This window comes from Aotus nancymaae, unplaced genomic scaffold (assembly GCF_030222135.1).
Source record: "Aotus nancymaae isolate 86718 unplaced genomic scaffold, 86718_ANA_hifiasm-v0.15.2.pri h1tg000007l, whole genome shotgun sequence".
NCBI classification, from domain to species: domain Eukaryota; kingdom Metazoa; phylum Chordata; class Mammalia; order Primates; family Aotidae; genus Aotus; species Aotus nancymaae.
In genome coordinates, this window is record NW_026988418.1 from 34,493,923 (window position 1) to 34,520,992 (window position 27,070).

Consider the following 27,070-nt stretch of genomic DNA (forward strand, 5'->3'; position numbering starts at 1 on the left):
TTTGGGTTGATGCTCCCCTCATTCCTTTTTCCTTGCCATAAGGTTACGCTAACACTTCCAAACAGCTATGAAATTATGAGGTTTCAGAGAAATAACAGTAGTTATTAATGAAGAAAAATTGGAGCCAATTCACTTAAAATGACTAAAAAATGTGCATTAAAAAGTACAGTAATTGCAAGGAAAATACAACAGATAATAGCACTACCTCCAACAACAATGTAACATGTACTAACCTTTATAAAAATACCTATAACAGATTTATTTCAGTAGCATAAACACAGAAATAGTCCTTTGACTTCCAAGAAGATGAAATAATACATAGGTCATGAATACATAAGTTTTATTTCTATAGCCAAAAGTATTTCACTACTCCAAGAAGTATTTATGAGGCAAATTACTGGGAGACTATGGAATTAAATTTGGTTTTATATAGCATCTTTCATACTCCAAGCGTCTCAATAGCTTTTTGAAAGTACAGAGATGCAGTGACAGTTGGAAACTGAAGAAGCTATTATACTTTTAAGGGCAGATGATGTAAGCTTGAATTCAGATACGTGTTTTATGGATTCAGGGAGCAGGATATTCTCCAGCTAATCTTCTACAAGTTCTGTGTCATCTTTATATTCTACCTGAATTGCAACCAAGGACTTACAGTGAAGTCTTAGTGAAATAGCTCTTTTAATTATATAATAAACTGTCACTTGCTTGCAGGGATAAGGTTGCAATATTAGATAAACTTTGGATATAGAATTTGAAATTCTCAAATATCTAGCTGTGTGATAAGTAAGCCATAGTACTCCTCACAGCATGTTTAGTGTAAAATGCCATTCAATGCCCAAGATATAAATAATCTCGCATTTAGTTTCATAAGAAAACAACAGTGACTGGTCCACGTTTTTATGCCAAGACAGGCAAGAAATAGAAAAACCAGAGACAAATCAGCTTATCATTGGTGGAATTACAACTTTTACCAGGCTAGAGAAAGACCTGAAATAACACCAGCAGCTTTTTCAATAAGACATAGGGAAAAAAATACAAGCAAGTGCTATTGCCCTAGATGATATTTTATACTGCAGAATTGTTTGTAACTGGAAAGTATTGTTTGTGTCAGAGAGAAACTCTCAGGGAAATGAAAAGCTAATAAGGATCAGCATGAACTCTGGAATGGTTCTGAGCAGATTGTTCACTGACAGGGAACAGTACTAACTGGAGGAAGCCCTACACTCAGTAGTCAAAAGATTGGAAATCAGAATTGTATACAAAAGAAATAACCTCTGCCCTTTTCCTTTACTCTAAACTAAGCCACAATTACGCTGTAAATGTTAGTTTCACATTTGCCCACAACACTGGCATCTAACTGCCCCACTGGTTTTACATTTTTTCTTCTCTTCAGCCCTAATTCATGAGCTCACTTTCTTATTTTTGAACTTAAATCTTTTTCCATAGACTTAATGTCTTCCTTTTTCAAGAATATTCCCAGTCTTAATTTATTCTCCACCCACCTTAACAGCAGCTCTCTGTTCATTGGCATCAAATGACAATTTAAATTACTCTTATTTTTCTGCTAATTTGAAGCATTTCCTGTGAATTTTTGTTTTCAATAAATTTTTACTAGAGTGGATTTTCTGCTTTTCTCCTTTTAGAGCTTATGGTGACTTTGTCTGTTGTCATTAGTTCTGGATCCAACATTTTTTTTTCTATTTGATTCAATTATTTGTCCCATTACTTGATGGACAGATTCTTAGATGTCAGTAATATCTTCCACATAGATATTTGTCAAAACAATTACCTCTACTGGGACATTTTTTAATCTCCTGGCATCCAATCATGTCACTTCTTTGAAATGCTTCTTAATTTGGTTCTGAGACATGGATAATTTATAACTTAGCTAAATATTCAGGTTTCCTTGTGGATTTTTAAAAATTTACCTTCCAATCTTACAATGTGTATCCCCACATCCTGAGTTGGGTAGAAAACACTCAAGTGGAAGCATGAGAAATGGAAAAAGCATAACATTTGGGACCACAAGGTCCAGCTTCAGGTTTTGGCTCCATTACTTACTAATTATGTAAGCTTGAACAAATCACTCCTTTCTATTGCCTTACCTAGAAAATGAAGATACTCATAAGATATGCCTACCTATACCACAGATTTGGGGATCAAATCTAATTACATATGCAAAGAGGCTTTATAAACTTTTACAGTGGACACTGGAGGTTTTATATTGCCTAGTATCTTTCCTTAGGACACTATTTTTATTACCACATACAACTTGTGGTTTGGATGGGATGGCCCTATCCTTCTCCAGCCTCAGCTTGGGGGTTGGCATAACTCCCCAGGCTTGGCCAGGCAGATCCCACGGCAATTGCTTTAGGGATGGGCACAGATATAAGTGAGTCTACGAAGGACTTACATTTTGCATACTAGTTAGAAATGATTCACTGAGTCCAACTATGGCATTCTGAAGATGCTGTCCGTTATTTTCCTCTACTTAGTCTCCAGGAACCAGTCCTGTACAAATATGTCAATATTTCCTACAATTCCAGGAGAAACTCAGTATTTAACTCAAAATATCAATAGTGCTGAGATTTAAAAACACTGCCCTTGAGCCTAACATAGTATTTGGTACATCAGACCTATACTTCCTTACTCCTGACTCTCTGAATAAGTATTAGGATGACTGACTGAGTGAATGAATGTAGGTGATCAGATAAAAGTCTTATATCATTAAGCAGCTTGTTCAAGTGCATCCTGTAAGCTTTAAGCGAAGGCGGGACTTGAGTTAAAATCTTTCTGACTGGCCAGGTGCTGTGGTCCACGCCTGTAATCTGGGCACTTTGGGAGGCTGAGGCTGGCAGATCACGAGGTCAGAAGAGTGAGACTATACTGGCCAGTATAGTGAAACCCTGTCTCTACTAAAATACAAGAAATCAGCTGGGCATGGTGGCGCACACCTGTAGTCCCAGCTACTCAGAAGGCTGAGGCAGGGGAATCGCTTGAACCCTCGAGGTGGAGGTTACAGTAAGCTGAGACTGTGCCACTGCACTCCAGCCTGGATGACAGAGCAAGACTCTGTCTCAAAGAAAAAAAAAAAAAAGGAATTTTTGACTCTCAGGCTAGTACTTTTATCTGCACTTTATTACATTTTTATGTCTCCAAGTTAAAATTCTTAATTTATGATTTATCGCTGTCTAATTATATACTTGTTTTCTTGTCTCCTTTCCGTCTTCTGTGACTCATAAGCCCAGACATAAGACTTCAGTTTACAGTTTATGTTTCACTGCTATTTCATGTGTTGCTCCTTAGATATGCCAGTTGGTTCAGAATTTCCAAAATATAGAGATAATCATAAGAAGCACTTTCTTCAACAAAGTCATGTAACTGTAATTATTTCTAAATAAACGGAAATAAAAAATGATATAGAGCTAAATAACCAGATTTCAAAACTATAGTTAAATTAGATGACTCCCAAGATTTCTTTAAGGTTTAAAAATATAGTTAAGTACTTGCTCAAATACAACACAGAGAAATATATGTTGAGACTCTAAGCAAAGAAGCACTTTGAAAAGCCTGGTCCAGAGAAGGGAATCATTGCTGGGTTTCAATGGGGCACTTAAATTTTTTTTTTTTTTGTAGTAGGGGGATCTCACTGTATTGCCAGGCTGGTCTCAAACTCCTGGTCTCAAGTAATTCTCTTGCCTCAACTTCTCAAAGCACTAGTATTATAAAAATGAGCCATCACTCCTGGCCTCAGTAAGGGTATTTTCACTCAAATGAAGAATTTATCCTACTCCTTTGTCCCTCTATTCATAGCACTGGTAGAAAAGCACATTATCCAGATAACAAGGCATTCTCAGGTGTGCTCAGACTATAAGGGTCTTGACTATTTTGAAAGACAAGTAAATGTACCTTAATCATTTTTTTTCCCCACAATGGCTGGCTCATGGCCAGTCATCATGACATACTTGTAGGAGAGTTCCTATGCTGTAATTATACAAACTTCTACGAAAAGTTCAGATGCAAAGAAAAATTTAAAAAATTCCACTGATTTCTCATAAGACACACATAAATCAGTACAATTAGCACCAATGGACATGTTATGATAATTTTACCATATACCACTATGCAGCTAAGTCAATTTCTTTTTTTCTTTTTGATATTTTCTGCACATTTCTATGCCCTCTTTTCCACAGTTTTAAAATGTTTTTATTTTGATGTGCTGGCAATTTGAGTCCAGTTAAGTGAAATGGAATGAAGAACTAACTTGTCCCAGTTTGCCTGGGACTTTCCTAGCTCTAGTACTGAATGTCTCCTGTTCTGGGAAACCCTGAGACTGAGGCAAACCAGGAAATGGTGGTTGTTCACTCTATGTTGCTTCCCTGATTGATACCTGTTGGAAATACTATTACCTTCCTCTGGCTTCTGAGAGTCCTCACATCTCTTCCTTCTTTTTTCTGTCTTCATCAATCAGCCACTGGGTCCTGGGATTCTTCATTCATAAGGATTCTCACTTCTGCCCTTTCTCTACCACATTCTCCATCCCACCCCACCACCATTTGCACTCTCATGTGGTCTAAATCCTCCTCCGTTCTCCCCACTCCCTTGCTGCAAGAATAATATTCATAATGTACCGCTTCATCTTGTCAATCCCCTGCTTAAGAGCTTTCAGTGATGCTTTACTGCCTAAAAGGTAAAGCTAAGATCCAAAAAATAGGATCAAGCTTCTACTTCAATTTTGAATATTTTCTCTCAGCTCTGTCCTACGTGAACTCTGTCACTAAAGATAGATCTCCTCATGACACCCAAATTCACTTTTAATTATTTCAGTCATTCATCGCATGTTTGTTATCCTTTCATGATCCAGGGATTATGCTAGGTCCTAGGAAAAAGAGGAAACAAGAGAGACAGCATCTCTGTCCTTATACAGATTAGTGTTTAGCAAGTTTTTCATGTTGCACATTCAGACAGGAAATTAACATTTTATACATAAATACTTGGACCTGGCTTTTTATAAATTATTTCTTTTAGTTCTCACAGCAGCTATGTGAAATAAGACCTATTATTATTTTTCCTATTTTAAAAGAAAGATAAGGCTCAAAGAAGTTATGTCTATATAAAAAAAATCACACAGATATACAAGTCTTTTATCCTAGATCTATGTAACTGCAGTTTGAGTCCTTTTCCTTATGCCACATTGCTACCATGAGGAGCTCATTTATTCATTCCAGGATTATGTGAATCTCTTGGCTAGGCTGGGTGCAAATTTTGTTGGTCCATCAAGATGTAGCCTAAGACCTGAATGCTCAGTAAGTTTTTTGCTTACTGCCATTATATTCTGTAAATGATCTAAACTCCCATAAACTCTTATTATACATGCCATTCCTTTGTCATAAACATTGTCTTGTTTTAATCTACTGTGTATTTGTGCTTGCAAATTCAAATAGCTTGTAGGCTCTTTGGTAACTAGCATTAAGTTGCATATTTAACAGTAACCTATATAGTGCCCACTATAGTTACACTTTTCACATAGCAGGTCCTAATTAAATATTTATTTTTGAGTGTCAAATTGCATTGCCATTTTCTGTCTAATTTCATTCAGATTGTTTCTTTGCTGATCAGTTTTGCTATGGTTTTGACCACACCAGTAATCCACAAGCATCTTGGAGGTTGGGATTCCATCTCTATTAACTTTGTGAATCCAGTTCCTATCACAGTGTCTGGCATACACGGCACATAATACCTATCCATTAAGTGGATGAATGACTGAATTAAAGAATCTGACCTCTTCATGGTAACATGGGACACATTTTTCTAGGTCCCTCTCCAAATGTTAATCAAATACATGTTTGACATATAATTATACTGAACCCAGAACTTGGTCATTTGTTAGCTAAATGACTTTAACTTCTTCTTTATCTGCTTTCATGCCTCGGTATCTCCTAGTTTCCATCAGTCCCATATATCTCTGGCAAAGTTATCTCCCCTCTGCCTCTTTGATCATGGCACCCTATTCCTCAAAGCCTTCCCCTGACCCACAAATCAAACCAAGTTCCAGACTTTGAGCTTCAAGTTCTTTATCTGTCCTGGACATTATTATTATTTTTTTAATCTTGTCTTATTTATCACTTTCCATTGCTTTAAACATCTTTCTTTAAGTAAAAATTAAGTTCTCTTCTTCCATCTTTTAATCGATATTTTGGAAAATACTATTCCAACTTGGGGATGACTTTTCTTCCAATAGCGGCACACTTAACTTTAAAAGAATAGCTTTAATATTTTCTCTTCCATAAAGTCTTCTCTCATACTCTTCTAAGGAAAAAGAAAAAAACGGTCTCCCTATAGATTCCAAGTTAATGTCTCAAATGGTTCACTAATCTGAGATTAGAGTGATCTCATATTTTAATTTTTGTTTTCTCCTCTAATATGAGGCTTCTTGATTAAAGTTTATAGCTCTACGTATGTCATTTCCACACTTAGACTTCAAAGACTTTCTCCTGCCTATCAACTTGGGCTGGCATTTAAATTCTCTCATGATCTAGTCCTAACTTATTCTTTATGTCTTACCTACCATGCTGTTATCTACGCAGACTTTGCTTTGTATTCATTTAAGCTTTTTTTTTTTTTACCTTTATCTCTTTGCTCTTACTAATTCCTCTGCCTAGAATGGCCCTCTTGTTGCATGTCAGTAAGTCCAAATCCTGTCCATCCACCAACATCCATGCTAAAGGCCATAACTGTCTCCAGTCACAACTCTCAATGCAAACACCCAAATGATTTCTCTGCAAAATTTATTACTTTCTGCATTGTATACTTATGCATGAGGCTATGCCTACCTGCCTCCATGCATAGAATTCCTTTATGCATGCATAGAATGCCTTCCCATAGTGATGTCCTCATTCTTTGGATATTAGCTCAATCATAACTTCCTCAGAATCTTTCTAAGAATACCCAAATGGGTCAAATATCACTACTACTGACAATCACAGTACCGTGTATTTGTTCACGGTACTTGTCACAATTGCAATTTATGTTCAGTTGCATGAATACTTCATTAATCTCTGCTTCTACTTCCATATCCTTTAGTGCTATAAAAGTCAGCATCATATCTTTTCTGTCCCTTCAATGTACATATTACTAATTAGGCACAGAATTTTTATTATAGTAGATAACTAACATTAGTTGAATAAATGAATGAGCAACACATACACTATATTTCAGGCTGGAAATGATGTTTTCTCAAAAAAAATTACATATTGTGAACTATGAATTGAGCAATACCAGTAGCATTTCTGTGGTGGGATAGTGTCACTGACATCAGTCCAAGCGTGAGCTCTGCAGTCAGACTAGACTGCTTCAGTTCTTTCAGACATTATATGTGTGATACGAACAACAGAGCCTGTGTTAAGGTAAGGCAAACAAGGTAGGGTACAAAATTTAAAAAGGTTCTTACCCACAGCTCTGAAAGTGACTCCCATCTTACATTTTGTACCCTAGGCAGCAACATCTCTTCACCTTGGTCTTCAAGCTCTGGTGGGTGATTTTCTCAATCTCTGTAAGCCCTGGTCTTCTCAATTGTAAAACAAGGTTTTAGAAAACTGCATCTATCTTCTAAGATTGTTTTGAATATTATATGAGATAATGTGACACTTAGTGTATCTTGTGTAAAGGACTTCTCAATAAGTATTAGATATTTTACTCACTGTCATTAAGCCCATGAAAGGGTCCTTAGGTAATTAATTCTCAGGTAGATTTACATGGTACGATAAAGCAGGGAAACTTCTGACGTTATCTGGAGAAAGATGTCAGAAGGTACTCCACAGTTGGAAGAAATATATATGGACACCAGGTACAACACAAACAGGAGGAAATGCCAGAAACAAACTCATTTGCCTACTTTGCAATTTGCCTAGGCCTGAACAAATTATATTAATGGTAAAAATAAGTACGAGGGTTTTTGTTTTTCCTTTAGTTCCAGTTGTATACTTTTTTTACAAAAAAAAATTCCACATTATTGCTAAATAATTTTTTTTGAAGCTGGCTGGTCTCTGAACAGAAAATATATCTATTTTGTCTTTGTCATGTATGGTGTACTTTCCACTCAGGGCTTACTTGTCTTCTTTATTATTGAAAAACCGTTGCTTTATTTTCAATCAGTGGGTGTTCATCCAGTGTTACCTATTTGCAATATCAATTGTAAAACTCTTTAATGGATAATAAACCTAATTGTCCATTGCTATTTTCAATAACAGGAAGCTATTCCAAGTCTTTGGCCAAATTAACAAAAATATCATGAACATTTCTTGCCCATTTCTCATGTAACGAATGTTTTCTTTTTAAAACATCATACATTATCCTAATGCATACTTGTTAAAATAATACAGATCACTTTTAAATGATTGTCTTTAAGATTTGCATAATTAGCTAAACTAAATTATCACCCCAAATTTGGTTATGATTGCCAAATTTGAAGGTCTTACTTTCATTTTTGTTGAAGGAGTTCGAACTAATTATTCTCTTTATAAAGCCTGAATGCATAATCAGTTTCTAATTTGAATAAGCAAACTGGCCGACAAAATTTTGCAAATTACTCTAGTAAGTTCTCTTGGTATTTCTCACAGAAAGCTGAACAAATGTTGATAGAGGAACACACTGTTTGCTTATGTCTAATCTTCCCATCTGACTTATATAAATGTCACAAATGAATCTCAGACATGTGCCCAATATCAAATATCCATACGATGGCCCTGGAAAGAGGCAATCTACATTTATCGCTGATGAGAAGATGGATTTTCAGCTTGAAAGAAACTTACTACTGGGGAGAGGAAGTGTTAATGAATGAAGAGAGCTATGAAGAGGTTGAGAGAATATAGCCAATGTCATTTTCTCTCTGACGCTGCGAGGTAGGCTTTGTTATGAAGGCTTTACATAACTCTTCTGTAATATCTTCACAGGCCCCTTAGTCCATGAGGAAATGGAATCTTAGAGAGGACAGTTAACAACCCAAGTTGCCACAGTGGCAGAACAACTGGCAGAGTGGGATTAACCCTGCTCTGTCTCCTCCCTGAAATTTTGATTTTAATTACTAAATCATACATGTATTTCTCTAAATTAATTTATTAATCTTTATCCTTTTTAAACTAGATGTTATAAAACTATTAGCATAATCAGAGTAGTAGATAACTACATCTAAAACTTTAAAGGAAAGCCACTAATAAGTAAAATCAATGACGTAATCTAATGCACTGAGGGGGAAATAGTCTGAAACCTATAATTGTTCCTTAAGTGGGAATGGCCTAAATTTGTTAGAGTTGCCTTTTCTTCTTCTCTCTCAGGATAGAACAACGCTTTTAAGATCAAGTAAAAATTTAAAAGCTGATATTTGGGAAATTTAACAGACCCTTTTAGAAGAAGGGCCCTTTCATGATAGCATGCCAGGTAGAGGGCAATGGAGATGCAAAGAGGAAAATCAAGCTCTAATAGGTGCTCTCAAGGTAGTTCCCTTTTGTAGTGCAAAGTAGGTCTTAGAAAGCAGGACCTTGCCCAGCAGGATGACCCCCTACCGGCCTGGTGACTGTGAGCATCAGGCCAATCATAGAAGATACTTCAAATGGTTTTGCTTTGCGAGTAGAGGGAGAGAAGCTTTTGTACTAAAAGCCGGATATTACACTGGAAGTGCAGTTAGAGGAGGCATTATGATGTGTTGAAAGCAATAACGCCAATTTCTTAATAAGAGAATATAAAGGCCACTTAAAAAAATCTTTTAGATTCAGCTACTCTAAAAACAGCCAATCAAGTGATAAGCATGTTTTGGTACCAAATTTCATTTATTATTGTGTTTCTCAAAAGGAATAATTAATTCATTTTGGCAAAATTAAGAAGACTTAGATATGTTGTGGATGTATGTATGCATATGTCTGTGTTTATAGTTACATTTGATAATATGTAACTATACAAGAAAATCAGGGGAAAGCAATAGTAAGAAAATCAGAGGAAGCTAGCTGTGAGTATGCTGTAAGAACCTGGGTATTTTTTTTGTTTTTTTATTAGATCATTCGTTTACGCAGCAAATATTTATAGACTGCTACTTATGTACATGACACTCCTTTAGGCACTGGAGGAGTTTGGGTTGAACAAAGAAGAGAAAAATGTTTGCCTTCATGTGAATTACAGCACAGGTTGGATGGGAGAGGGCAGTAAACATAACACTTAAGTAAATTATATGCATTTTATGTAAAAGGGTGACAAAAGCTATTGGCCAAAATTAATCAGTAAAAAGGAGACTGGGAAATGCAAGGAAGGGGTGGAACATTTTTTTTTTCTCCTGCCTCAGGTTTATTTGTACAAATAGCACAGGAGGACCCCAGCCCCATGCAGATGGCAGCCCTGGGGGGTCACACCAGTCCTTCTGTCCTCATGTTGGCAGACAGAGATATCTACTCTGAAGCCTTTGTAGGGGCCTGGGCACCTTTGGGAGCCTGAGCTGGAACTGAAGCTGGAGCTGCAGCCTGGGCCTTGGTTTGATCCTTGGCCTTGGCCTTGACCTTTGGCCGGCAGAGCCTGAGCCCCTTGGCAACGCGTGCACGAGCACGCTTCCCAAGCTTGGGGTGGGCAATGTAGGCAAGTTGATTGAGCTTGCAGCTGACACCTTGTGGGATCTTGGGCTTAACCTCCTTGGGCTTTACGAGGACCTTGATGGCCTCGGCACGTGCACTCATGGCCTTGGCATTGTTGGCCTGCATCTTCTTTGGGCCCTTCTTGTTGTGCTTCTTGGCAAAGTGCATGTTCCTCAGGAACTTGGGGTCCACCCCCTTAAGAGATTCATATCTTTGTGATCGGGGTTTCTTGATACCATTTCTGTGCCATTTTCGGGACTGGTTGTGTGTGGTGTGGTTCTTGGACTTGGCCATGTCTGCACCTAAGCTGCGGTTCCTGAAGCGCCTAGGACCGGAAGCGGTGGAACATTTTTAAATAGGGTACTGTTTTGTTCATTACTCAGTCAACTATATTCTTGTTCATCTTCCAGGCACATGATAGAATTGCTCTGTTGAAGTTTTGTGAGGTCAAATGACTCTCTTAGTATAATGGAATGGGAGCTAACATTTTTTGTGTCACTTTTGAACAGAAAACTTTGAGAAGTTTATGATTCTCCAAGTTCTCTCCTACTGTGGCAACCACTGGCAAGATAAATGCCTACAGGTTCCTGTGTCAGGGATAAAGAAACAAGAAGCAGTGCCCTGTGCTACCCTGATGTAATGTGAGCAAGAAATGCAAACCCGAAAATTCTTTGTTACTGCACTGTTACTGCCTATCCTGACAAATATGGAGGTCATAGTCAATTTTAAATACTTGCTAAAACTGGGCTGCCAATTTGTTTCTTAGACTGTAGTGAATAAGTTTCCTAGGACACACTGTCTTATGCATTTCTTTTTGTGACATATGAAAGCAAATTCAAAGTTCAAAAAAAGCAAGTCTACATGGGGACAAATGATGCAGCTACATGTTTTGTACGAGGCTCTGTGCTAGACTCTTGTCTTAACCTTCAAGGAATTTACAGTCTGTAGAGAAAGGACTCCAGATGACACTAAAATAAATAAATAAATAAATGGAGCTTATGCTAGATGAATTTTATCGTCAGGAATCCAGAGACAAATTGATTTCTCAGAACTGGGGCATTTCTTCATGGAGTTAGACTCATCTTTTTCCTGGGCTGCTGCTCTTACTTTAAAATCCCAGTTGGATTTTGAGACATCTGCAAAGGCTCCATGTAGTTAGTAAGAGTAGATTAGAGTCAAGTTTTAGTCCTGTGTCAACAGCTTGCCATCTAGTTTCCTCATTAAGGAAAGAGGGGGAAAAAAACAGTATCTGAAGTCAAAGTTGACTCAGTGTTCTATCATCAAGTCAGGGATGCAAAAGTGCCACGTGACACTAGGCATCAGTAAACTCTGATTTTAAATATGCCTCACAATGAATAACGGAATACGGCCAAGCTGTTTTAGGAAAGATTGCAACAACTTTTAGTTGTCATTAGTACCATGGTAAGTTTAAAAGAGAAAGTAAAATGAACTGAAAATAAAGATAACTAGAGAGTGTGCACCAAAAGACAGAGTTATGAGAAAGATAAAGAGAAGCAACAAACAATATCTAATCAAATTACAGCTTTATCCACATGAGTACCATTCCATTTTGATTTAGTTTTGCCAAAATAACTAAAGTAATAATTTAAAAATATCTACAAAAAATGGAAAATGAGAGATGAGTTTTAATTTTTATTACAGAGTATCCTATCCTCCCAAGAATGCAGTTCTGTTGCCAAAGTAGGCCATAGGAAACCTAGATGTATATAAATTAAAAAGGTTTCCCCACCATAAAACACAGAAAATGAGGAGGACCTGTGAGCCAACTCGTCTGGGAAAATATGCTTTCCACAGTTAAATATAACATGCTGCCTCACTCCTGTGTATATTCTTGATTAGACAGAGCAATTCACACTGTGAACTGCAGCGTCTTGGTGTTGAGGGAAGTCTACACAATGGAGTCGAATATAATAACAAACTAAAACCTTATCTCAATTAGTTGAAGTAAAACGACAGTGGTACATAGGTATGGAAGAGTAGAGTTTAGCTGTTTTTTCACTCTTAAGAAAATCTACATCAGTTATCTTCCAAAAGGTATTAAAGATTTCAGGTAGAGAATGCCATTGAAATCCTTTACTGGATTTCATCTGCAAGTCTAGGATCATTCTAAGGATGCTTGGATGCCATTTCAGACCTTTCAGGATTTATACCATTTATTTCATTAGATATTTCAAGTTTCTGCACCTTCTGCAGTGTTAGTATGATTATAGAATACAGAATAGAAAACAATAATTAAAAATTAGAGTTCCAGTGAGAACAATAGTGATGAAAACAACAGAGTCAAGTATTTATTGAGTTTTACTCTATGCCAGCCACTGCATTAGATGCTGAGGATATAGCAGTGAATATGACAGTCTCTGCCCTGATGGAGCTTGCAGCTTTTTCTGAGTGGCTGCTAACTTGATTCTAAGTTATCTACTTAATTATTTCAAGATCTCAGCTGTGTTGCAACCTGCAGACAACTTGTTCTTTGTCCCTCTCACGGTGGAAATAGTTATAATCGGATACTGTATTTACCCCTAGTCTTCCGTAACTCATTATAACAATGTGCACACATGTTGAAATGGAGAAAAATAATAACAATCTTTTGAAAAAATGATGATTCTAGGGCTATAACCTTCTTAAAACTTGGGTATCCTTGAACCCACTCAGTTGGATGCCGGACTTGACTTAACATAATAGACCTTTTTTACTCCTGTCATTACTAGTACCTTGAGTAAAGGTACTGCAGTGTCTGGCCCTGTGGTCCACGATGGTAGCCAAGGAAGTAGTCAGGTTTGCCTAGGTTGCTGCCCCCTCACCCTTCCCCGCCCATGTGCAGGTGGCAGCTGCAGCTGAACCCATGGCAGAGGCTGGGTTTTTCTCCAAATCAAATATATGTTGATTTGGAGAAAAAGAATAACAATCTTTTGAAAAAATGATGATTCTAGGGATGACCTTTTTAAAACTTGGGTATCCTTGATAGCCAAGTTGAGTATCAGCTGCAGTAAGAAAGCTTAGCTTTCTTACTGGGGTGATGTTTGAAGAGAGAACGTTGCATCACTTGGTGAGTAAACTGAAGGTAGGTAATAAGGAGAATATGTGCATGATGGGACGCATTGGAGGACTCTGATCATATTAATGGAATGATTGTAGCTGTACTTTAGGAAGATGAATGGATTCAAGTAGAAAAAAGAGAAATACTAGTTAGAAAATTATTATCTTAGTTCATGTGACAAATAATAGGTCCTTGAATTAGAGCGTATATATAAAGGATATTAGGAAAGAAATGATTATGACCAGTTTTTACCAAATTGATGTTAGAGATGAGCATTTTATGTATTGTCTAATGGTTAATAGTAAAATCTTAGGAGATTGAAGACCCATGCTCTATTTCTGATTCCTCCGTTTCCTAGATGTGTGACCACTTAAAGTATTTGAATTGCAGCCCCCTCACCTGTAAAATGGTGATAATAATACACAAGTAACAAGGGCACTGAACAAAAATATAATGATTTGCGTGAGAGAGTTTATGGTGCCTGACACAATTATGTAGGCACCAAATGATAGACCTTAGTAAAAGAAGTAATACTGTTAACAGCAATATTCTAAAATGTGTATCACTAGGTATAATCAATGTCCAGGAGCTGAAGTATGTGTTTACTATCTTTAATTCATTCATTCAGTAGGTATTTACTAACTACTTACTTTCTGTAGGTCCTCCTTGTTCAAGGCCCTGATGATGCATTTGCTTAACAAAACACCCCCAAATCCTTGACCTCTTGAAATGTACATGCTAGTAAAAGCAGATAGATTATAAGCCATGGGCATAATAAATAATTAAAATATGTGGCATGTTAGAATATGGTATGCACTGTGAAAACAGTAGAGCTGGGGAAAAAAAATGGAGACTATTGAGAAGTGCAGCCCATATATGTGCCTGATCAGATTAGGCCTCACTGAGAAGTGATGATTCAACAAGTACTTGACAAAAAGGAGGCAAAGAGTCATGTGGTATTTGGAGAAAGAATGCTGCAAGAAGAGACTGTGAAGCACTGAGGTGGAGCATGTTTGGCTTATAACCAAAACAGCAAGAAGGCTGGTGTACATGGAGGAGAGTGAGCAAGGGAAAAAGGACTGGAGATAAGTCTTGGAGATGCAGCATGGGTGGAAACCCACAGGGTCCACGGACCATCATTCAAACTGTTGATTTGGTTTAATAAAACTGGATGAGGGTAGAGCTTAAATCCAGCTCTTCAGAGTGGTCTAAAGATTCAGACAGCATTTCACACGAGATTGTCCACCCTGTAGTAGAAATTGTGGGCTAACCTTGAGCCGGCTCTTACACAAATCTGGAAAACTTTTTCATAATTTTTATGGATTTTTGTTTCACATATCATGGCCAGAAGATGTAGTCTCTGTCCATTGTCAATATTTATGTAGCAATGTTAAAAACATATTCACATACATTATAAAGTTAAATGAATGAAAAATAAAACGAAATTGGCTTATTTTTTCTCAGAAGTCATTCATTTTGGCACAAAGCTGAAGGATGGATTATTTTGTGAGGTTAGTCAGCAGGTTAAATTTAGAACTAGAATCATGTGAATGAATCCCAAGGCTATGTTGGAAGTGTTTAAGAGGTGAGAGAAATTTGCCTGAAGTCTATTAGTTTGCTAGAGTAGACGTCATTGTATAGAAATGAAAAACAAGGAAAAAAATGAATGTCCAGAAAATTATATAATTTGCATGACACATGTTAGCTATCATTTGTGCTTGCATTTCAAAGTCAAATTTCAATAATGCTTCAGTAACGATATACTAAAAGATTCCTTCAATTTCAGTGTAATTTTTTTAAAAAAGAGGTTTTTAATATGAGAGGAAATTTTAACTAGTGAACTAATTATTTTAATTTGATGGAATTTTTCTCATTTGCATTTTTGACAATTATTTATGACTATAGATAATTAGAGGTTGTATGTCTTTCAGAATACTGTAAACAGCATCATAGACATTAGCTGAACCATTAATTTCAACTGAGGATGAAACATTTTATACTTTTGACCTTTTTATAAAATATTCTTCTATTTGAAGCAAATTGCTTGTCAAAATTGTAGCTATCTGTCCAATTGATAGCTGGCATTGCAAATGAGCTCTTGACTTATATATAGCACATTTAAATTTTAAGTATTTGGTGGTAACCACTGAAAATTGTCCTCATAAATCAAACTTCATTGGGTTTGTATATTTTAAATGGAGTCATAGAGCACATTGAAAACAATAAATGGTTATTACATTCTAGTGAAAAATCCTGTGCTTTTCAGCATGCTTAATGATTACATCTCTTAACATATCTAAAGGTGGAAAACACTTTCCACAGACAAGACAATAAAATAGATGCAGATAAAAATAGTTTCAAATTATTCAAAATAATATTATACAAATATAATATTAACAACTTAAAATGATCCAGCAGTATTATTTGCCTTTTCCTTATAACCAAATTTAATGTTTTTTGGGAAAGAAATGGTATATATAGATGATTATTTTGATGTTTCATTGATCCTTTTGATTTATTATGTTAGTTTAGTCAGTAGTGCTGTGAGCTGTGTCTAACTCTATTAATGAATTTTCTTACTCATAGATGAGTCTTCCATAGCTGATGAATCCACCAGTATTAAAAGTATTACTACTGAAATCATGCAAATACACTTTTTGAGACCTTATCAACCTTGTCATGGAATTAGATGAGCAAAAAACTGAGTTGGATTGATGAAAAGAATCCCAAGTCATTAACTACTAATGATGGAGCTTGTAAAGTGCAGCATCACTGCGGAAAGAAACTGACTTTCCTCATATGCATCATATTTTTATCTGCATTTCAATACTGCTTAAATATGTACTTCATTACAGGGCACAACTAAAATAGAAGGGCACCTGCTAAGTCAGAGCCATAAAACAGATCTACAGCCTGCTGGCATGTGAAATTTCTCTAATTTATATTTTTTATGAAACTACCCTCACATTATGTGGTTGGCAGCATAAATAATAAAGCATGTTACTTAAGCAATTTTACATTTACTGTATTAGTAAGTAAATGCAATGGCCACTCTTATTCTCAAACAATAAAAACTACCCAGCCTTTTCATGAAAGATGATTGCAATTTCCATTGGCCTGTATATGCAATAAAAACCATAACTCATCAAAATTTTAGCTATTTTCTCTTAAGATAGAAGAGCGTTTTGCTTGAACATTGAACGTGACATTAAATATTCATGAAACTGAATAGAGTTTAAGTACCAAGTAAAACTCTCAAATTCTTTTCAACTAGATTGAAATTCTGTTTGAACCAGGTAAAAACTACCGCTAACCTGAAGAGGTGTTCAAAAACATCGTAAAGAGATTGTACAATACATTCAAAGTGCTACAGTTATTTGGGATAGATTTTTCTGAAAAGCCTGTTCCTCCTTTGAAATTGATTCATGATAACAGCCTCCATTTGGGTCAAACAGTATTTAACCGCTTGTAAATTTTAATTAAATGATTTGTCACTTTGAACACATAGTTTGTCATCTTGCAACTAACCAATGTGTCTTTATCAGAAAATTACTCAGGGGGAAGGCATTCATTTAATTTGTCACTTGGACACCCATTAAGATAATTTAGTTGTTGCATAGGGATAAAGTTGAAATTTGTAAAATAGAGTGCACCACTTTTAGTAAGCAGGATCACATTGTAAACTATTAAAAAAACATAATTTGCTCTGTAATTAAATTCTAATAAGTACTTTATTTCTGGTTATTTTTCATTAACAGATGTCTAACTTTTTGAGAAGAGAAAATCTTCCAGTTGAATTTAGCATCTACAGGAAAATAGGGGGCTGCAAATGAAAAGCAATAAGCTGAATTAGAATGATCTCAAGGAAAAAGCCCTTTCATCAGAAGCACTCACATCATTGCAGACCCAGCTGAGACCTTGTCTGCAGCCTGGTTAATACAATCAGAGACAGCCTGGGACAGAGTGAAAGGGACAACTTAAGATATTACTGAGGAAATAGAAGAGATCATAAATTTTTCTCTAAAGAAGATTATATCTGGTGAAAATGTAGATATTAAAATATATTAATTTTTGTGTCCACAAATTACTAAAAAGGTAGAGTGTGTCTCTGAGAAGTTCAAGTCAAGCATGGTAAGTTAATTCTGTAATCACTGTATATAAAAGTACAGTTGCTCTTTTTCCACACTGAAATAGTGGTGACTATACTTTGTTACACAAATATAAGCCAACAAAGAACAGATATGTTTACCAAAATTACAAAATATGGACACACATAAATTTATTTTTAAACTGAAAAGTTAAGTCTTTTAGTCCTCCTACTCTCAGACAGTCCTGAAAGCCTTGGCCATATCAAATGTTTGTGTGGAATAAAAGGACTGTGGTCCTTCTTGGTCATGTCTTTTTTCCAACCAAGGTCTAAGTTTCTTGAAGTCAAGGGCCAAGCATTAGATGTTAGTGTTCTTCTTTAGGGTCTATCTACTCAGAATGCAGCAATATTACCTGGGCAGCTTTTGAAGAATTCTGAGGCCCAGACTCTATCTTTTCTTTTTCTACCATAGAAGTTATTTATTTTTTGCCTGTTTATTGCAGAGATACTGATTTCACAAAATGCAACCCTTTTAATGTATTTTAAGGACTTTGTAGCTTAGGGAATGATCATTGACAATATGCCTCTCAATGTTGACCTTTTATGTGAATGACATGAGACGATATTATGCCACGATATTCCTAAAAGAATTTTCATAAAACACTAATACAAACAATGGAAATTTAGCATCCTCCTTCTTTAATGATATTTTTGAATTATATACTTGTTTTTAATAAAATGTAACTTAAGGATATATCTCTTGAAGGTATGTTCAGATTTCATATGACTACTGCTACAGAGAGAGTTTTAGAGAGACGGGTCCTTTTACTGCCTGATCCTTGTCAATTTTATGTGCAGGTTCAATTGCTCTCTAGTAGGGCCAGGGCGTTGGCACTTTCGCATTTTATTTTGCAGCCAGGGTTAAGAAGCACTGAACTAACATAGGCAGTGTTCAAACAACATGTAATGAAAGGTGCAAATGTCATATAAGGTACGAGAAAGATCTGCTTCTGTTAGAAGAATCAGCTATAGTCGTTCAGATTTAAAATTCAACATCCTGAATTTCTTTCTTCCTGATATACTTTAACTTTCCCTCACCCTACCACTACCAACCCACGCAGCTGTTTATTTTTCTTTGATTTCCCTTTTGCCTCTCTCCTCATTTTGTTTAATACATTCAGGCACATTTACTAATTGCTATTGCTAACAATTTCCCAGCTAATGCTGTTTTCTGTCTCACATATCTTTTCATTCCATTCATAAATGCTGGAAAAATCTTTATAAAACACAACTCTCATCAAGTTATATTCCAGCTCAAGAATCCATTCCTACACATCTTACTAGCTATGTTAATGTGACATTACTATTCCATTGTCTTTATTAACATAAGAAGACTCTTGCCCAACAAATAAATGAAATGAATTGTTCATTACAGGGGCTTTCTGAGAGACACATCAGCTCTTCAATAAAACATCAATGGTTTATGTCCTAAGACTTTTTGAACTCTGCATCTCAAAATCCTCAAAATCTTCTCTTGCTATATTCACCAATCTCAAATGATCATATTGTGATTCTTACCTAATCCTAACCAAGTCCCACATTGAAAGATGCACCTTGGCTCATGCCAGTAATCCCAGCACTTTGGGAGGCCAAGGCGAGCAGATCACCTGAGGTCAGGGGCTCGAAACGAGCGTGGCCAACATGGCAAAACCCCATCTCTACTGAAAATGCAAAAATTAGCCAGGTAGGGTGGCACGTGCCTGGAGTCCCAGTTTCTCAGGAGGCTGAGGCAGGAGAATTGCTTGAACCTGGGAGGCGGAGGATGCAGTGAGCCGAGATTGCGCCACTTCGCTCAGCCTCGATGACAGAGTGAGACTCTGTCTCAAAAAAAAAAAGATGCATTTTTAACCAAACATTAGGTGCTCAATAAAATCTGACCTTAACTACCCTGTCCAAAACAATACCAAATCTGTTAGGGCAGTGGCAGTCTCTTCAGTTATCTAGAAAAGCCACAAACTCAGCTCAGCACTGTCTTTATCAACAGATGTGTGAGGAACCAGTATTCCATAGTCCCTTCTTCCCAACAGAACAATGTCCTGGCATTCCTTCTCAGTCTGGCATTCCTGACCTTCCAGAGGCTGAACCCCAGCTGTCTTTCTTATCTTGTTCTCTGTTCTTCCCTTTGACCTCCCCTGTGTTCCAGACTTTCTGGGCAAACTTCTAATCTCTGCAGTCACCAAAAGCCTTCTGATCACATGTTGTTCTCTCATACTGAAATTCCCCTTCAGTTTAGTTTTCACTAGAACCAACATTTATGGGAAACATATAATTAAACATTTGAGATTGGATGATCGCTAAGATGTCTTTGAGTCTTTTTACTTTAAGATCTATCATTGAGTCTGTACAGGCAGTGATAGAAGTAGTAAGAGATGTAAAGGATATTGGCTAATATAATGGAACAGTATTGATTAAAACAGAAATATGTCTACTATAAAATTGCCTGACTGGCTATCATTTTTCCTAATTTGGAAATATTTACAAACTTGAATTTTTACTTGTACCTTTCTTCCACTGTTTATTGATAGGCCTGCCTAAACACAGCCTTACTGAAATCTGGATATATGAACTTTTTGATTCCCAACCTCCAGGATTATGATTTTGGTGTGAAAGATGAAATTAAATTGGGCTACTGGGACTTGTGTCTCATAAAGATATATTGATTTTTTCTTAGTACTCCAAGATATTTTAGGGACTTGAAAATTGGAAGCAACTTGATTTATCTACAGCTCCATTATCTTCCCAGGCACTAGAACCAAGCTGACTGATCTATAGAAGGTCCCTTGGTCTCTATTTGTTTAGAAAAGGTGATGCATCAGAAACCTTTCCTTAGACTGTACGATAGATGGTCGTGGAAAAAAAATCTATTTTTGCTTCATTCTGATTCACGAGAAGAGAGTATGTTTATATTTTCTCAGTGAGAATTCAGACTCAGGTATCACTTAGACATCTATTCAATAAAGTAAAAAGAAATTGTAAAACATAAATAGGCAAAAATTAAAAGTATAAATATAAAATAATAAGATGTTCTAACACTGAAAAATTAAAAGACTAAAGATGGGATAAAGTTAACTATGAAACAGTGGGACAGAAAAAAGTGAACCATGGGAGAAATTCAGAGTGAGAGTGATAAAATAGTTTTAAAAATGTATGTACCTGACTATATGTGTAGTTAAGAAAAACAGAGGGTAGTCTGAAAGGCTTCAGCAATTGTCTAAAATAAATTTCACCAGAAGAAAATGGAATAACATGAAAGTAATACCTGATAAGAAAACAGTTGAGACTTAACAGAATTAAACATGACTACTAAGACTGAAAGTGCACACTGAATACCAGTCAGAACAAATGAAATTAAATACATACTCAGATATTTTATAATATTGTAATGAACTTGCAAAGGACTATAAGAAGATCTTAAAGCTAACAGAAATAAAGCATAGATTACCTAAAAAGGAGCGACAATTAGGGTGACAGCAAATTTCTCATTAGCAACTACTGGATATCAGAAGGCAATGAAATTACAGCTTCAAAGTACTGAGGGAAAAATCAACCCATGAACCTGTCAACCCAGAATTCTACATTTCATAATACAACTGAGAGTAAAGAGTTAACACTATACCTGCAACTCGATCTATTTTATGGGGCCATCCAGGGAAAATGAATGACCCTCAGTGCCAAGGACCTTGAACAGACCTCTATGCAGTATAAAAACAGTATTTATGGCTGGGCATGGTGGCTCACACCTGTAATTCCAGTACTTTGAGAGGCCGAGTCGGACGGATTGCCTGAGGTCAGGAGTTTGAGTCCAGCTTGGCCAACATGATGAAACCCAGTCTCCTCTTAAAGTACAAAAATTAGCTGGGTGTGATGGCAGTTGCGTGTAAGCTCAGCTACTTGGGAGGCTGAGGCAAGAGAATCCCTTGACCCCTGGAGGCAGAGGTTGTAGTGAGCTGAGATTGCGCCATTGCACTCCAGCCTGGGTGGCAAGAGCGAGACTTCCTCTCAAAGAAAAAAGAAAACTATTTACTACAGATAGGGAGTCTTTATTGAGAACATATATTTTGTAGGATGTATTTGTTGTGACTAGATTTCTTATTGTCAGTGAGCCTGGACCTTATGGATGTATGGGGCATGGCTTTCTGGAGAATGGGGAGCAGTGGGTGGTAGTAATCAAAATATTCCCCACCACTTAATGATTAGCATATAAAACAAAAGAGCTCCAAATTCCTAAGGCCTTCCTCTGTGAATAGTTTGCATATATTGCTCAATACTATTCTGTGTATCAGAAATGAAAACACACCCTAAAGTAAGAAAAAATATTGTTGGAAGCTGCTGCATTTGGTTTCGAGTTCCTGCCAGAAATAAATGTCTTGCCTGAGCCTACTGCTTGTCCATATCTTTTGAATCATTAATAAAGTTGGGCACTGGGTAAGATCTATAATGTGCAGAAGTGCTCTTTGACAATTCAACCCGTTGGGCTAACAAACTATCATTCAAAACTCTTGAACAAATTTCCAGGCATACCTAGGGTAAGAAAGTCACTCACAGACTTGCACTGAAAGAAACTAAAAATATGTATTAACAGAAAGAAAAGTTAATCCGGAGAGAAGGATGATATGAAAGATACAATGGAGAACACAGAAAGTGGTTTATTTTCTTAAAGTAATTAACTGTCAAATAAATAAAACAGGAAAATTGTGTGTGTGTGTGTGTGTCTGTGTCTGTGTCTGTGTCTGTGTGTGTGATTAAAAGGGCAAAATAGGCTGGGTAGGATGGCTCATGCCTGTAATCCCAGCACTTTGGGAGGCCGAGGCAGGCAGATCACAAGAACAGGAGTTCAGGACCAGCTTGGCCAATATGATAAAACCCCATCACTACTAAAAATACAAAAATTAGCTGGGCATGGTGACAGGTGCCTGTAGTCCCAGCTACTCAGGAGGCTAAAGCAAGAGAATCACTTGAATCCAGGAGGCAGAGGTTGCAGTGAGCCAAGATTGCGCCACTGCTCCACTCCAGCCTAAGCGACAGAGCAAGACTCTGTCTCAAAAATAAATAAATAAATGAATAAATAGAAATAAAAAAGCAATACAAAAGTTAGCCAGGTGTGGTGGTGGGCACCTGTAATCCCAGCTACTCAGAATGCTGAGGCAGGAAAATCACTTGAACCCAGGAGGCGGAGGTTGCCCTGAGCTGAGATTGCACCATTGCACTCCGGCCTGGGTGACAGAACGAGCCTCGGTCTGAAAACAAACAGAACTGGCAAAATAAAAATTTAAAACAGCATGAAGAAGACTGTGCGTTTATGTGACAATGAGAGAGGAAGTTGTTCAGGGCCGGGTGCGGTGGTTCACGTCTGTAATCCCAGCACTTTTGGGAGGCTAAGGTGGGTGGATCACTTGAGGTCAGGAGTTTGAGACCAGCCGGGCCAACTGGTGAAATCTCGCCTCTACTTAAAAATAAAAATTAAGTAAATAAATAAATAAATAAATTAGCCAGGTGTGGTGGCGGGTGCCTGTAATTCCAGCTACTCTGGAGGCTGAGGCAGGAGAATTGTCTGAATGCAAAAGGTGGAGGTTGCAGTGAGCCCAGATCATGCCATTGCACTCCAGCCTGGGCAACAGAGTGAGACTGTCTCCAAAAAAAAAAAAATTAATAAACCATACTAAGTTTTCTGTCTTACTTGGGAAGAGATTACTGAATATACTGATTTAAACTTCGTTAGAAAAAATCGTAGTTAACATTACATGCTCAAATGTAAGATAAACCACTAAAAGAACAGAAATATACAATCTATGGCTTTCACATTAACAAAGAAAAAATTTGAAAAACAGTTTAGAAATTCAACCAGGGTCAGGTAAGAAATAACAAAAAAGAACATGCAAACTTTAAAAACATAGCATCTCATCTTCAAACAGGGACAATTTGAGTCTACTCTTCCTATTTGAATATGCTTTATTTTTTTCTCTTGCCTGATGGCCCTGGCCAGAACTTCCAATACTATGTTGAATAGGAGTGGTGAGAGAGGGCATCCTTGTATTGCGCCAGTTTATAAAGGGAATGCTTCCAATTTTTGCCCATTCATTATGATATTGGCTGTGAGTTTGTCATAAATAGCTCTTATTATTTTGAGATACAATCCATCGATACCTAGTCTATTGAGAGTTTTTAGCATAAAGGGCTGTTGAATTTTGTCCAAGGCCTTCTCTGCATGTATTGAGATAATCATGTGGTTTTTGTATTTGGTTCTATTTATGTGATGGATTACATTTATAGATTTGTGGATGTTGAACCAGCCTTGCATCCCTGGAATGAAGCCGACTTGATCGTGATGGCTAAGCTTTTTGATGTGCTGTTGGATTCAGTTGGCAAGTAGTTTATTGAAGATTTTTGCATCAGTGTTCATCATGGATATTGGCCTGAAATTTTCTCTTTTAGTTACGTCTCTGACAGGTTTTGGTATCAGGATGATATTGGTCTCATAAAATGAATTAGGGAGGACTCCCTCTTTTTGTATTGTTTGGAGTAATTTCAGAAGAAATGGTACCAGCTCCTCTTTGTACCTCTGGTAGAATTTGGCTGTGAATCCATTTGGTCCTGGACTTTTTTTGGCTGATAGGCTATTAATTGCTGCTTCCACTTCAGACCTTGTTATTGGTCAATTAAGGAATTCAACTTCTTCCTTGTTTAGTCTTGGGAGGTGGTAAATGTCCAGGAATTTATCCATTTCTACCAGATTTACTCTTTTATTTGCATAGAGGTGTTGGTAGTAAGCTCTGATGGCATGAGTGTATATTTAGAAAACCCCATCGCCTCAACCCAAAATCTTCTTAAGCTGATAAGCAACTTCAGCAAAGTCTCAGGATACAAAAATCAATATGCAAAAATTGCAAGCTTTCCTATATATCAATAATAGAGAACCAAATCATGAGTGAACTCCCATTCACAATTGCTACAAATAAAGGGTATTCAATTAGGAAAAGAAGAAGTCAAATTGTCTCTATTTGCAGATGACATGATTGTATATTTAGAAGACCCTATCATCTCAGCCCCAAATCTCCTTAAACTGATACGCAACTTCAGCAAAGTCTCAGGATACAAAATCAATGTGTAGAAATCACAAGCATTCCCATACACTAATAACAGACTAACAGAGAGCCAAATCATGAGCTTACTCCCATTCAAAATTGCTACAAAGAGAATAAAATAACCTAGGAATACAACTAACAAAGGATGTAAAGGACCTCTTCAAGGAGACCTATAAACCACCACTCAAGGAAATAACAGAGCTCACAAACAGATGGAAAAACATTCCATGCTCATGGTTAAGAAGAATCAATATTGTGAAAATGGCTATACTGCCCAAAGTAATTTATAGATTCAATGCTATTCCTATCAAGTCACCAATGACTTTCTTCACAGAATTGGAAAAAAAAACACCTTAAACTTCATATGGAATCAAAACAAGAGCCCATATAGCCAAGACAATCCTAAGCAAAAAAAAAAAAAAAAAAAAAACAAAGCTGGAGGCATTACGCTACCTGACTTCAAAGTATATTACAATGCTACTGTAACCAAAACAGTATGGTACTGGTACCAAAACAGAGATATAGACCAATGGAATAGAACAGAGTCCTCAGAAAGAATGCCACACAACTACAACCATCTGATCTTTGACAAACCTGACAAAAACAAGCAATGGGGAAAGGATTACCTATTTAATAAATGGTGTTGGGAAAACTGGCTAGCCATATACAGAGAGCTGAAACTGGATCCTTTTCTTACACCTTATACAAAAATTAACTCTAGATGGATTAAAGATTTAAACCTGAGACCTAACACCATAAAAACTCTAGAAGAAAACCTAGGCAATACCATTCAAGATATAGGCATGGGCAAGGACTTGACTAAAACACCAAAAGCAATGGCAACAAAAGCCAAAATATACAAGTGGGATCTAATTAAACTTAAGAGTTTTTGCACAGCAAAAGAAACTTAATAGAGTGAACCAGCAACCAACAGAATGGGAAAAAATTTTTGCAATCCACCCATCTGACAAAGGGCTAATATCCAGAAGCTACAGAGAAGTTAAACAAATTTACAAGAAAAAAAAAACAAACAAAAAATGGGTAAAGGATATGAACAGACACTTTTCAAAAGAAGACATTTAAGGAGCCAATGAATATGAAACAAAGCTCATCATCACTGGTCATTAGAGGAATGCAAATCAAAACCCCATTGAGATACCACCTCATGCCAGTTAGAATTGTGATCATTAAAAAGCCAGGAAACAACAGATGCTGGAGAGGATGTGAATAGGAACATTTTTAGACTGTTGGTGGGAGTGTAAATTAGTTCAACCATTGTGGAAGACAGTGTGGTGATTCCTCAAGGATCTAGAAATAGAAGTACCATTTGACCCAGGCATCCTATTATTGTGGTATATACTCAAAGAATTATAAATCATTCTATTATAAAGAAACATGCACATGTATGTTTATTGAGGCACTGTTCACAATAGCAAAGACTTGGAACCAACCCAAAATGCCCATTAATGATAGACTGGATAAAGAAAATGTGGCGCATATACACCATGGAATACTATGCAGCCATAAAAAAGGATGAGTTCATGTCGTTTGCAGGGACATGGGTGAAACTGGAAACCATCATTCTCAGCAAACTGACACAAGAACAGAAAACCAAATGCTGCATGTGCTCACTTATAATTGGGTGTTGAGCAATGAGATCACACAAACACAGGGAGGGGAATATTACACACCAGGGCCTGGGGGTGGGGGACTAGGGAAGAAACAGCAGAGGGTGGGGGTATTGGGGAGGGATAGCATTAGGAGAAATACCTAACGTAGATGATGGTGTGATAGATGCAGCAAACCACCACCATGGCACGTGTATACCTATGTAACAAACCTGCATGAGCTGCACATGTACCCCAGAAGTTAAGGTATAATAATAAATAAAGTTTTTTAAAAATGCTCAACATCACTAATGATCAGGGAAATGGAAATCAAAACCACAGTGCAATACAATCTTATTTCTGCAAGAATGGTCATAATCAAAAAATCAAAAAACAGGAGATGTTGGCATGGATGCAGTGATCAGGGAACACTTTTACACTGCTAGTGGGGATGTAAACTAGTATAGCCACTATGGAAAACAGTGTGGAGATTCCTTAAAGAACTAAAAGTAGAACTACCATTTGATCCACCAATCCCACTACTGGGTATCTACCCAGAGGAA

At 36.9% G+C, this 27,070-nt stretch overlaps 2 protein-coding genes across 2 annotated transcripts in view; both read right to left on the reverse strand.

Moving 5' to 3' along the window:
* Positions 1–27,070, reverse strand: part of NEGR1 (neuronal growth regulator 1) — a 936,395-nt gene that overhangs the window by 52,792 nt on the left and 856,533 nt on the right. The window lies entirely within an intron of this gene.
* LOC105710264 (large ribosomal subunit protein eL29-like) lies at positions 10,327–10,959 on the reverse strand. Its single transcript, XM_012442498.3, has one exon. It carries the CDS (start codon positions 10,905–10,907, stop codon positions 10,434–10,436), a length of 474 nt encoding a protein of 157 aa, XP_012297921.2. The 5' UTR covers positions 10,908–10,959; the 3' UTR covers positions 10,327–10,433.